The sequence below is a fragment of the Enhydra lutris genome, unplaced genomic scaffold (genome assembly GCF_002288905.1).
Source record: "Enhydra lutris kenyoni isolate GAN:26980312 unplaced genomic scaffold, ASM228890v2 scaffoldscaffold64, whole genome shotgun sequence".
Classification (NCBI taxonomy): Eukaryota; Metazoa; Chordata; class Mammalia; order Carnivora; family Mustelidae; genus Enhydra; species Enhydra lutris.
The window spans coordinates 1,361,811-1,375,644 of record NW_019154148.1 but is presented as its reverse complement, the minus strand read 5'-3'; the positions used below and the strand labels follow the sequence as shown (position 1 = coordinate 1,375,644).

At 45.6% G+C, this 13,834-nt stretch overlaps 1 protein-coding gene across 1 annotated transcript in view; it reads left to right on the top strand.

Annotated features, from left to right (window-relative positions):
• The window catches only part of LOC111158891 (hydroxysteroid 17-beta dehydrogenase 4), an 88,978-nt gene extending 85,039 nt beyond the window's left edge, over nt 1-3,939 (top strand). The window contains exon 24 of the mRNA XM_022521191.1: nt 2,354-3,939. Within this exon, the coding sequence (XP_022376899.1) occupies nt 2,354-2,443 (90 nt within the window). The 3' untranslated portion in view covers nt 2,444-3,939. The remainder of the gene's footprint in view (nt 1-2,353) is intronic.
• Nucleotides 3,940-13,834: the final 9,895 nt, after the last annotated feature.

The following is a 13,834-nucleotide window of genomic DNA, read 5'->3' as shown; positions in this document are numbered from 1 at the left end:
GTAGATTAAAGCAAGGGTAAAAATAAGGAACAGAAGCTCAACAGCAACAATTTAGGCCATGTAGAAATTGGAAACTTCAGCATGTCAGACTCCGTAAGATATTCCCATAAGCCTGGGAGAACTAATAAAGGGAACGATGAATCATGGTCTAGTGGTATTGATAACCTTTGCAAAATTCTGGAAAGCACTAAATACAAAAGAGGGGGCAAAAGATATGAACCAGTATTAGTAAAGAAGTAGAAATGACTCACTTGCCTTAGAAAAACTACTAATTTTTCCCAGTATCCACAAAATGCAAATTAAAGGATGTCATCTTGCCTCAAATTTTCAAAGATTATGTTAAAGTTTGTGTAAGAGCATTCACGTGTAGTTTGAGGGAATATACATTTGGAAGAGTCTTTCTGGAAAGCACTGTGGAAGAGGTTCCGACTTTCTTCCTTCATGGCAACTTACGGTCTCCATATTTTTTGCCTGGCACACCTAGGCCAAAAGAAATACCCAGTGTTCCAGTTGGTTAAGTAGTTGGGTCCAAACAAAAGTTGTGTGTGACCGCTGTCACCATATTTGCCTCGAAAATTTTAAGCATTCCTTCCTGTGCCTGTGAGTTTGCTGCAGAGCCACGGTGTGGTTTGGAAGCTGGTGACAGAGAAGCATGGTTAGGAAGCTTACTTAAGAAATGTCATGATTCGGAGGCGCCAGGGTGGCTCAGTGGGGTAAGCATCTGCCTTCAGCTGAGGTCGTGGTCCCAGGGTCCTGGAATCGAGCCCTGCATCGGGCTCCCTGCTCAGCGGGGAGCCTGCTTCTTCCTCTCCCTCTGCCTGCCGTTCCCCCTGCTTGTGCTTTCTCTCTCTGTCAAATAAGTAAATAAAATCTTTAAGGAAAAAAAAAAAGGTCATGATTCAGCAGTTTGTTGTTAGTAATCTGTCCTGAGGAAATAGGTATACAGATCTATGTACATAGCCTTGGCACTCTGTGACAACCATCGCATGCCAGTTTCAGTGGACTTAATTCAAGGAGTGAGGTGTTCTTATCCAAGGTCGCACGTCCCTCTGGGAGCTGGAATCGAGCAGGCAGGTGTCCATACTGGCCCCCTGCAGGGTTGTGAGCGTAGTGTCCATAACTGTGCAGCGAAAGCAGTCTTAGTTTTGAAATTGCAGTCTCCTGTTCAAACATGGAGCACTTGATCCCGACTGCATGAGTTCTCGTTGATTTTTGCCGGGCTCAGAAGTTTAAAAGGCTTTTGCTTCTCCTCTGATTGATGAGGATTTGCTTCTAAGATTAAGTTGCCGCTGGTTGCTAAGCGGGAGGCAGTGTCGAGTGTGCGCAGACTGGCCCCCCCTTCCTGCTTGGTTGGGAAAGCTCTGGGACCTGAAGATGGCCCTGCTGTCCGCTGGCAGTAAATAGATGTTCAGTGTGCCCACTGTGGGCTCATGGCTGTGCTTCCCGAGTGACATCGTGTTTGTAGGGCTGCTTTGCAGCGGTTAGTAGTAGTTGTGGCTAAAAATCTGTGGGTTTCTTTTTCACTTCATGTTCCATGTACCGTTTTCTCGGCTATGTAAACTGTGATGGTTTTTTCCTTTTGGGTTGGTGTGGGTTGTGTTTCTGTCGAGAGGGGGATCTTCAGCACCTTGCCTGAGTCTGCGTCGGGTGGGATCCAGAGGTGCTCCTAGAGCCGGTGGCGTCAGGCCATGCAAGGCCTGGTGTGGTGACAACTGTGAGTTTAATGCAGCTCCTGCTGCCTGGGGCAGGCCAAGCTCGGCGCTTGCCACACTAATGCCCTCAGTGCAGCAGCAGGCCTGCCTTACTTAGGTCCTCTTGTCATGCCTCTTGGAGATGAGGAGGCTGGAGCGTGGGAGGTGAAGGGGTTTGCCCCCTGCTCCCCTCGCTTGGAAGCAGCAGAGCCTGGCTCTTCACCCAGCCCTTCGGAGGCGCCAGCACAGGGTCGATGCCCGACTTTGTGAGGCGACCTTCTTCTGTCCGTACTCGGCTCTCTGTCTCATGGTGTCATAAATATTTATAGCGTTAGGAACACAGCAAAGACTTTTATTCATAGAGTCTCAAAATCACATTTAAGAACATACACTGGCCTCCAAGGGTGGGTTGAAGCAGAAACTCACAAGTCTGTCGGTTCAGGTTATTCTGTGATTTTCCAAAAGATGCTTTCCCCCTCTTACATATCTAGAATATGGGTGCTCCCATAATCATTAAAGTGTTGTTGCTGGATAAAAGTTGCCTTTGTTTTCCAGAGTTGTTATCTCAGTTGTAGTCAGTGTGACCAATGATCTTTTTTAAAAAAGAAAGGAAATGTAACGTGGTTAAGTCTGGCGCTCTGTTTTTCCTCTCTCCTTTCCAGGCATTCTTCAGTGGCAGACTGAAGGCCAGAGGGAACATCATGCTGAGCCAGAAGCTTCAAACGATTCTTAAAGACTACGCCAAGCTCTGAAGGACATACTGCAGTGTGACTAAGACTAGAAAAATTACATACTCTCTTTGCCCAGATATGCAAACGTGATTAAGCAAAAGTATCAAAACTAAGATACAGGGAAAGCTGCTTACCATTTTCAGGTTTTAGATAAGTTTGGAGATTTTAATTTTTTACTAACTTTTCACATTATTGTTCTTTTTACAAGAAACTGTAAGCCAGCACATAATACCTTTCTGTTCTCAGAGCTCTATCTTCATAATAAAAAAACTTTCACCCAGGTCTTTAGAATCATAATAGCATTTATAAGTGGAAAGGAAAATTAGATGAGGAAAGGCCACTTTGAAGTCTTTTACACTTTGTTTTGTTATTTTCTGATCTCTAACTTACTGATACCCCAGTTTTAGCATGAATTATCACACATATTCACTTGTTTTTCATAGTCTAACAGTGTCCTGCGTCAAAGCAGAAGAAGGGTCTTTATGTTCCCAAATAGTTTTCTTTCTACGCACTCTGTTTTGGTGGAAATCCTTTATTTTCACACAATGCCTGTAAATACCAAACAGGGTTTTCTTGCTTAATCGGTAATTGGCGATCATAAAGCTGTGACTGACAGGTCCTGTCATGCTAATGTTCTCCCCACACTGTGGCTCAGGTGATGTGTGCTGACGAAATGCCCTTTTGACTGGTTGGCTGCAGAGGTGACCAGCAGGTGGGGTGCTGAAGTCAGGGAAGGCGTGAATGCCGCTCACAGAGCACAGCTGAGGGGGACAGTGTGTCGGGGGTGGCTGTTCCGGGCTCAGTTCCCTGGGAGACAGACTTCAAGATGGAGATCTGTGGGCAGGAGCCGTATTTGGAGGTGTGCTTGAGACTGACGCCTGGGGGGTAGTGGTAAACAAAGGAAGCACAGGGAGACATTTGGCTATGGTGGGTGCACTTACCACAAGGCCTCAGCTGGTCCTTTGGGCATGGCCCTTCAGCATTGCCCTGAGCGAACTTGTCACTGGTGACTCTCCCTGCGGGGGAGCCCTGACCTGGGCTGAGCCGTTGATGATTTCCTGAGCTGCTGGGCGGACTGTCTTTGGTCGGAAGAAGACTTCTGGGAGCGTGGCCTGGCATTTCGCTTCAGGGAGCAAGACGAGGAGAACTACAGCTCAGGGATTCTGAAAGGAAACACTTTCAGAAATGGTGGAAATGGAATATTCACACAGCAGTGGAGCACAGAGGAGCGCCTTAATAGATTATGGTCGACCTAGTGGATGAGCTGGATATGTAGATGGTGTAGAAGAAAAGGTACATACTTGGCAGTCATGCCTTACCTTCGTGATCTCTGAATGCTGTTATAAAATTACCTGTAATGTAAAGTGCTTTATTGTTCTATCAATTGAATTTGTTTATAAAGTAACAGACTTTATAGTAGCAGACCGGTTGTTTAAAATAGAAGTTGTTCCTATTGAGCTTGCAAGAGCTTTGTGTCCTTCCAAATAGAAATCGCATATTAAAATTAATCAAATGCCCCCCACTAATGAAAGTGTTGACTATATACCCTAGATGCTTAAAAGATTCTAAGAAAGATGTTCTAATTATCTTACTAACCCATCAGTCTTAAAGGTCAGAGAGCTACTGGTATCCAGACTTAGCAGCTTCTTAATCCTCGTGCTCCTTAATCTTTTTTATAATTTCAATACTGTCGATTGTACTGTCCTCTCTCGTTCTTTTCTTCCCTTTTATCCTCCAGTGAGAAAGGTGTTAACTTATTAGTGAACCTGTGGATTAATCTCCCTGTCTTCTTGTCCCCTTTATAATTTCCTCTGTCTCCCTAACTTTTCAGGATTATCGGTCGAAGTTTCAGCCCTCCTCCCTTTTTGCTAGATATTTTCTTCCCCGTTGGTTTCATCCACTATCCTGTCTTCAGCCATCGCCTGAGTGCTGGTTGCTCTGAGTCTGTATTTTAGCCCCGATCCCTCCATAATCCCCCAGTCCCACCCACAGCTCCAGATTGTGACTGGACTGTTGTCCCCTGGTTACTGTGCACGCGTGCCCAAGGTACCATGGTCCTCCCCTCCATTCCTGAATGTGTCTTGAGGCCAACTAAGAAACCAATCACCTTTGATTTTTCTTGTCCTCACTGTCCCCCCACCCTGTGTCCCCTCCTTCACTTCCACTTCCTGAATATTCTAGGGTTTTCTAGCTCCCATTACCCAAGTGTGCCCTCGTGGTGGGATAGCTCATTTTAGTGGCTTTCCAGCTGGTCCCATCGTGCCACCCATCGGAGTCTTCCTAGTACACGCACCTCCCAGCTTAGGAACCCGCGAGAGTTCCTACTTGTCACCTTCCCGTCCAGGCTCTGGCATGGTTCTGTGGTCCATCAGCTGGGATTTTTGTTGCAGTGGCCAATAATAAAACCAGTTCAGACTGGTGTAACACAACCTTCTCACATAACTGAAGAAACCTCTAGAAGGGTAGATTTGTTTTTGAAGGGGTTTCATCAAGCAATTCAATTGGATCCCAGCCCGGTACCTTGCCATTCTCTGGCTGCTTTATCTGCAGGCTCCCATGTGGTGCCCTGCCCGGCAACTCCAGCTCTTTCCTGTTTGGTCACATGAAGGCAACCAACAGGTGCAGCCTCAGAAGCCCCATTCCGAGTCTACCAGCAGGATAAAGAGCACTGAGTTCTCACAAAAGTCCCGGTGAAGGCCTCATCTAGCCAGACTAGCTGCCCTTGAATCATCGTCACTCTAGAGATGCTGGATATGCTGATTGGCCTGTGTGTATCAGGGCCCAAGAGTGTAACTGAGCATAGTGTGTTGGGGCTTCCTCAGACTCTCCTGGTTTTGATGATTTGCTGGGAGGACTCACGAGACTCAGGATACAGTCATATTCGTGGCTGTGATTTATCCTATCAAAATGATACCAAGCAAAACCAGAAAAAGGAGACGGTCACATGGAGCAAGGTCCAGAGGAAATCAGTCCAAGCTCTCAAGACTTCTTTTCCCAGAGTCACACAGGACATGCCTAATTCCCCCAGCGTCATACATAACATGTGTAAAACACCAACCAAGACTCAGCGTCCAAGGTTTTAACTGAGAGGCTGGTTAAACAGGCCAGGCTTCTCTTGTCAGAGCACACACCAGAAGTCCAGACTCATGAAGGAAAGCAGGTATTTAGCATAAACCCCACTGGTGCAGTTTGGGAATGGAGCTGCTCTCCTCAGGGAGGGAGTGGGGGGGATCTTCCCAAAATCTGAGTTCCCAGATGCCAGCCAGGGGTCAACCTTGCAGGCAAACCAAACAGGGATGTCCTGTTAGCATCCAAATGACATGGCCCGAGAGCTAATCAGGTGTGATATCCAAGGACACCGAGAATACAGGGGACCACCACCGTGAAGGCTCCTTAGCTCTCCTCTCCCCCAACTTGCTTTTTTAACCTTATCACCTGGTAAACTCTTCTCTATTCTGAAGCCTCCCACGTGTGTGCCTGCGTGAAGCTTTTCCTGGACACAGCGAGAACAGTCTCCCAACTTCTCATAGAACCTGGCTTAGTTATTTTAAAGCAAACAACCTGAGAAAGCAGATCTTTACGTTGGACAGAAATAGATTTGAGGGATAACGTATTTAGTAATAGCACCCCAACAAGAAGTCTACCCTTTCAGTCAACACATAGAGCAGCAAAATTAAATAGTAACCCAGCTCCACTGAGAAATTCTGACGTCGAAACCTGAAAGTTACAGAGAGTAATTTTCTGAAGAGCAGGGCATTTTAGGTCAGTGTGGACTAAGCCATTTAAGATGGAAGAGGAAAAAAAGAAAAAATACAAAAAGCCGTTTTAATAACCCACAAATGGGCACCAGAGTAAAAGTGGAATTAGATTTACATTAGACATATAGGCAGAATGTTGGCTTGAAGTTGCCTGGTAAGTGACATTGAGGTATCAGGGTTCACAGAGCTTAAAAAATGAAAAAAAGGTACCTAAGGGGTAAAATGTTGAGGCACGAAAGTTCAAAATTTACCCACAGAATAGCTGCGTAGAGCCTCGTCCAGAACCTGTCCTTTGTGGAGCTTGGCTACTAAACTCGTTTGATAGCTGGCGAGAATAACAAAATACACAAGTAGAAAGAGCTGTGGGGGGCAGCATTGGCTGGGGAGAAGCTTTTGGAGGTAATAGGGAAGAGGATGTAAAATTGAAGCAGAAAAACAGACTAAAAGGTACCATGTCACCTGAGTGTCGTTTGAAGGAAGGTTGAGCCCCTCTGTTTTCCTTGCTGTCTTGACGTTACAGGTCAACCAGTCAAGGATAATGATGCATGAAATAGGGGCTCAGTAAACATGGTCTTTAAAGGACCAGAGAGGGCGCCTGGGTGGCTCAGTGGATTAGGCCTCTGCCTTCAGCTCACGTCATGATCCCAGGGTCCTGGGATCGAGCATCCACATAGGGCTCTCTGCTCAGCAGGGAGCCTGCTTCCCCGCCTCTCTCTGCCTGCCTCTCTGCCCACTTGTGATCTCTGTCAAATAAATAAATAAAATCTTTAAAAAAAAAAAAAGGACCAGATAGTAAATATTTTAGGTGTTGCAGGCCACGTACAGTCTCTGTAGCATCTTTTATTTTTTTTTTTAAACAGCTTTGCAAAAAAATGTAAAAACTTATACAGAAACACGCCAGGAGTTGGATTTGGCCTGTAGAGTGGGTCCTGGGGATAGAGGTCGAGTGCCATTTAAGAAAACAGTATTTAAGGGGCACCTGGTGACTCAGTGGGTTAAGCAATCAACTCTTGATTTCAGCCCCAGTCATGATCTCAGGGTCATGAAAATGAGTAGAGCTGTGGGTTTAAGTGACTCGAGTCTTTGGCCTTTTTGAATAATCCTTGGAAGCTGGGCCCAGTGGCAACCAAGCCTCAGTCCAAGGGAGCCACCAGCTCCAGCTGTGTCCTGAGAGGGGACACATGGACTGTGGGAGTAGAGGGGGCTTTATCTTTGAGTTCCAACTGGGAGATGAGAGGTTAGGGTGTTGGTACCCCTACCTTCTTGCCTACTATCCCTGGTGAGAATAGGCCTTTCTTCTTCTCCTGCCTAGTTCAGAGTGCTCCATGTTTCTGAGCCTGTGGAAGTGAGTGAGGACACACCATTTCCCCTCACTCCTCACCAGCTTAATAGGCAAGCAAGGTCAGCTATACGGTCTTTGCTACATAGGACCATACGGATTCCCAAAGCACAATTTTCAAGACCAATGATGGATCCTCAGTCAAGAAGTATTCACTGGATTCCTAGTGTGCACTGGGCGTTGGTGAGTCACATGTGAACACGGAAGCTGACATTCAGGAGCTGATTACATTGAATGCACACAATTTTATTGTTACTGTTTCTCAAGATATTATCATTTAAAGAAATTCATCTTCTTTAGTAGACGTCCTGTGGCTTCTCAGGTTTAATTTCAGTTGCACTTTTAGTCAAAGAATAAACACTTGCCTATGAGTTGTCTAAGGAATATGTATTTCGAGGCACGTGCCTGGCTCAGTTGGTGGAACGTGCGACTTGACCTCAGGGTTATAAGTTCGAGCCTCACTCTGGGTATAGAGGTTACTTAAAAAACAATAAAATCATTTAAAAAAAAGAAATCTTGGGGTGTCTGGGTGGCTCAGTGGGTTAAAGCCTCTGCCTTCGGCTCAGGTTATGATCTCAGGGTCCTGGGATCAAGCACTACATCGGGCTCTGCTCAGCGGGGAGCCTGCTTCCTCCTCTCTCGCTCTGCCTGCCTCTCTGTGTACTTATGATCTCTGTCTGTCAAATAAATAAATAAAATATTAAAAAAAAAAAAGAAATCTGTATTTCCCCACTTGTAAACTGTCAGTTTCTAACTCTTTGGAGTTGACAATGAAAAAAACCCATTTGGGGACACCTGGCTGGATCAGTGGTAGAGCACACAACGCTTGGTCTCAGATTGGAGAGCAGAAGCCCCAGGTTGGGCGTGGAGCCTACCTAAAAACAAAACAAACCCCAGCCCATCTGGCAGTTGGCCTTGAACCTCTGAGAAGACAATGAATTGTGCCTGGTCCTACTGGGGGAGGTCTGAGCACCAGATGAAGAAACAAGGTCATCCACTCCTACTTTGTCTTTATTCTATGATGCGCTTGAAGCAATGCCTCAAAACATACCCCTCCATCCCTACTTTCTGCAGATCATCTGATTTGTCTTAGACTCCTTAACTAAGGGCCCCGGGGCCCCGAGGAGTGCTCTTTCTGTAATGCTGGCAATACTTGAACTCTAACTTTGGCTGTATAGATAATTTTCTAAAGTGGAAACAGGAAAAGACTGGGCACTGCAGAATTACTTGGACCAGAGAAGCCCCTTTATCTCTGACATTTCTTAACTTCTTTTTTTTTGGTATGTAATTTTTTGTTACTGTGATGAGAATTCTTTTTTTTTTTTTTTTTTAATATTAAGATTTTATTTGTCAGAGAGAGTGCACACACAGCAGTGGGGCAGAGGCAGAGGAAGAGAGGGAGACGCAGACTCCCCACTGAGCAGGGAGCCTGACCTGGAGTTGGATCCCAGGACCCTGGGATCAGGACCTGAGCCAAAGGCAATCGCTTAACTGACTGAGCCACCCAGGTGTCCCTCTGACTTTTTTTATTTCTGACTTTCCTTGCACAGTTGAAAATGTGCCCCTAGCTTATATCCTGTAGCTCCTTTATGTATCAAAGTTCTATCCCCTAAGTGCCTTTTCACCCCTTCTCCAGTATCCAAACAACTATCATTTGTCTCTTCCTGATAAAATCATATGTCTGACTGTCGCATTTTCTCTTGAATTTAATTAGGTTTATAGCTCTAACTATTATAAAGACAAACAGAGGCATAAGACACAGTCTATTAATTTCAAGTTCTATACAGTAGCTCATCTTGGTGGTCTTTGTATGTCTTGAAAGTGGAATTATTACTGTTATAAACATGTTGCATTGCTGAGGGAGTATGGCTTTATTTTGCAGCCATTTTGTAAAAATCATGGGTTTAAAATCTCCAAATTAAGTTGATTAAAATGTTTAGTTGATTTTCATTTCATAAATTCAGTGACAATTTAAACACATGTTCAATAATTAGACCACAGTGATAAAAATTTCTCAAAAGTTTCATATTCTTTGTAAAGGCATTGGATTTTCTAAATTTGTGTTCACTTTGTTTCAACGCACCAGAAAATCAGTTCAAGACACAGAAAAGCAAATGAAAACTTTAGAAGTTCTGATAATCAAATGGGCCTTTTTTCATACTTAATTCCACTTTTCTGTGTCCAAGAATGGGTTTCATCCTCAAAATGGGTTTTATCCTCAAAAGAGCATTAATTTGTCATTCGGAGTTGCCTGATATAATAATGTATTGATAGACTTGATTGGTGTAGTTGAAAGAAAGATCCTCTGTTGCTGAAATGGATTAATAACATTTCCGCTCTAGAACATCTGTGGGCAGTTTGTCCTAACCCCCTGGTTTCTTGAGCTATCTTATACGCACACTGGGGCTCCTTTTTATACCATTTCTGACATGAAACCACCAGCCCAATGATAAGGAAGAGAATGGCTGTTCTTGGTTGAGGACTTCAGTCCACAGGCTGCTAGAGCTTGCTCTGAGAACTGGGCCCACCGTTCTCCGGCTGGTTTCTGAGCTGTTAAGGGGTTGTGGGAAGGCCTTCTAGCTTCAAGACTTTAGGACTCTGAGTATTAACTTTCCAGCCTTGCTTTGAAGTCAAGTATTTCACTTTCTTGGGTAAGAATCAGATAAAACCCAGTTAAAAGCCAGTGATGCAAATGGCACAGTCAAGCTGTTAGCAGTCTTGGTCAGTCAAGGTGGTTGGGCCCAAGTTTTCCAACTCTCTTGGTCACCTCTCATTTGATAATTAAACCCAGAGTCCCTGCTTACAGTGAGAATCTGGGGTGCCTACCAATGTGCCCAAGTATTCTTGGGGGGGGGGTTTGATGGCTTTTCTCATCACCTTTTGATAGGATTTTCTGATTCCATTGGCTTATCATCTCTCATCTGCCCCTCACTCAGCCATTCCTTTTTTTTTTTTTTTTTTTTTTAAAGATTTTATTTATTTATTTGTCAGAGAGAGAGAGAGAGAGAGAGCGAGAGTGAGCACAGGCAGATAGAGTGGCAGGCAGAGGCAGAGGGAGAAGCAGGCTCCCTGCCGAGCAAGGAGCCCGATGTGGGACTCGATCCCAGGACTCTGGGATCATGACCTGAGCCGAAGGCAGCCGCTTAACCAACTGAGCCACCCAGGCGTCCCATCAGCCATTCCTTTCTTATGTCACTGCCCTGAAACTAAATGGGGGGCAGTATTCACTTTTGTCGATGTTTTCCCCAAACCACACATGCTCAAGGTCATTATGTGTAGCAGGCCAACATGGAAGCGCCTGGATTGACACAGAGGACTTTCCTTACAGCTTAGCCTGGCGGGCTCCTCATGGCCTATACTAGACACTCTGGTTCTCAGAACTGCCTTGGCTCCTCCTACCATTGGAAAGTTCCAAATGGGCTGGCTCCTCTCACACTGGCCCTGCTTACCCCCCATTCCCCCGGAGCTCCACTCTGTCCCACTTTACCATACAGAAACATCTGACTCATTTCTCCACCAGGCCATTGCAGTGTTGCTTTTCACAGCTGACCAAGGTTTCAGTGGATATCTACACCTCAACAAAGACACTTCTCTCCCTGTGAGGATTCGGTGTCTAGCTTACATGTCTTTTCTCCTTCTGGGCCACCTAGGATGCCAAGGTAGGGAGAGACGGCTGTAGGAAGACCCGAGGGCCCTTGCAAAGAGGTTGCCAGGAAAGGGACCCAGGTCCAAGTTCCGTTCCATCTGCAGCGCTCCATGCCGAGGGTTTCCCAAGCCTCCTCCGAGCCAGTCGTCACAAGCCTGTGAGGCAGATAATACCATTACCCTCATTGCAACGATGAGGAGACAGGTTTTGGGGGGTTAAATCACTTGTTCACCATCCTGTCACCGTCAAATGGTGGATCTGTGATGTGGACACAGGTAGTCTCTGTGCCTATCACTGTAAAGTGCTGCCTTATCCCTTACACTGGTGCCCACACATGTTATTCCATTTTATTCTTGTGACTTGTGTTTTTTTTTCCCCCAAAGAAGAAACTTCGCCAAAGTCACAGAGTTAGGATGTATTGATGCCGGGAGTCAAACTCAGCTCGCTCAACTCCTAAGTCTTTGTGGCACGTTGCCTTGATGAGCTTTCCACTTAAAATATTAATGCATCTCTACTTGTACTTGGGTTTAACAAGCAGAATTTTTTATAATGATTCCATTAAAAATTTGCAGGCCTTTAGAACAAACATCACAGAGTCAATGCATATGGACTTTCATTTTAGAACGTTACAGTGTGAACAACGGAAAGAAAAGGGGAAAGAGTACATTAGAGAAGATTAAAGCAAACAGGGGCGCCTGGGTGGCTCAGTGGGTTAAAGCCTCTGCCTTCGGCTCGGGTCATGATCCCAGGGTCCTGGGATCGAGCCCCGCATCAGGCTCTCTGCTCAGCGGGGAGCCTGCTTCCTCCTCTCTCTCTGCCTGTCTCTCTACCTACTTGTGATCTCTGTCTGTCAAATGAATAAATAAAAAAAATCTTTTAAAAAAAAAAGATTAAAGCAAACACTTTCAAATAGGAAAGACGCCATTGGACAAAAAATACACCCACTTGGGACTGTGAAGTACTCCTATTGTTCTAATTTTGGAATCCCAAACCCGTGCATTCTGGCAAGAAACACTGTCCTGTCTATGTCCACTTGTCAAAAATGAACTAACTGGCAAGCATGAAAAAAAAATCCATTGTCCTTTATGTTCACTGTGGCTCTGATGATACCAAGATTTCTTGTTCTTTGAAATTAGTATGCCCACAGAAACATTTTGCACGTGAAAGTGACAGAGAGAGTGATAGGGATAATGAGTGTGTTCTTCATGGGTAACCTAATGAAGAAATTAAGAGAACTTAGAATCAATAGAATCAATAGCATCTGTCAATATCCATCCCACTGGATGCCTGAATCCCCTTTTTAAAGTACCTGGTGTGTGTGGTTGTGGAACCTTTATTTGGTTACCTTGAGTGATGGAGAGCTCTGTCTTTCTGAAGGCAGGGGAGGGAGCTCCTTAGGGCAATGGATGGTACTAGGTGTCTTAAGTTCAATGCGATGATGAAATACACCTCCTGGATAATCTGTTGATTTGGGTTCTCACTGAATGAAGCAGAGGAGGTAAAGTTTCTCTGGTTCTGTAGAGTTGGTTCACATCCCTTTTAAATGGGAGGGAATGTGGTCTAAAGAGAAAAAATATTGAATGTAGCATCAAGAGGCCAGTCTTGGAACTGGGAGGCTGGTCTCAATTTCACACAGTTGGGGGTCTGAGGGCTAGTCGTGTGACGCGTGAAAATCCTTTCTCTTGCTTGTTCCCTCGGTGTATCTCACCAGGATGTTGTGAAAGTTACGTGACAGTAAATATGAAAGTGTTTCAGTAACTTCACCTCAGGGTTCTGTGTGTTGTCATTCATTAAGTTGGTGTAGACAGTGCTCTGAGTGGAAGCAGATGAGTGTAGACTTCAGTGATTCAGGGTTTTTGCTTAATGATACAGAAATTGTAAAGACCTGGGGCACTTGTGGGCATGGGTCTGTCTGGGTGTGTGTGTTGGGGTGGGGGGCTAGGTTCTGTTGCCATGATGGGGAACACAGTTTCCAGCCCACCCGCAGACCAGTCAGGTCTTCCTCAGAGGTAGATGCTCCTTACCCTGAAGCAGTCTCTCCAAACTTCATTCCTCAGCCCCTGGGGACCTTCCATAGCATTTTCCTGATTCCAGCAGCTGGATGGTGGCTATGGGACCCCACCCAACCCTATCACCTTTCAAGGGTGAGGCTTTATTCCTCCCTTCTTGGGGACGGACCTGCCGTTTGGGGCAGATGTCTGTGACTCAGCCATTAGCCAGCTACTTCCTGTCACTGGTGGCTTCGTTTTCTCAACGCTATGGTCTGCTTTTTGGATCAGACTGACCTAATACCAAAACATTTCCTAAATGCCTCAGTTTTCTAGGGTTTGGAGACACTGTGTCTTTGATCAGTGGTTCCCAAAATACAGTCTGTAGACTCGTAGTATCAGCATCTGGCCATTTGTTAGGCAAGTTTGGGGGCCCACTCCCAGCCTCCTGAGGGAGAAACTCCGCGAGCAGGCTCCCGCAGTCGGTTAACAAGCTCTCCAGGGGAATCTGACGCACAGTCGTGTCCTCGGCTGTCTAGTTGCCCTCTGTGAAGGCAGGTTGGGCATTTTCCCCTCCTCTTCCCCCTGTCCTTGTCCTGGAGAAAAGTCTCTGCCTGGTGTCACCTTCTACTGTATGTCTACCAACCTACTGCTAAAATCCTTCAACGGAATCACCATTGT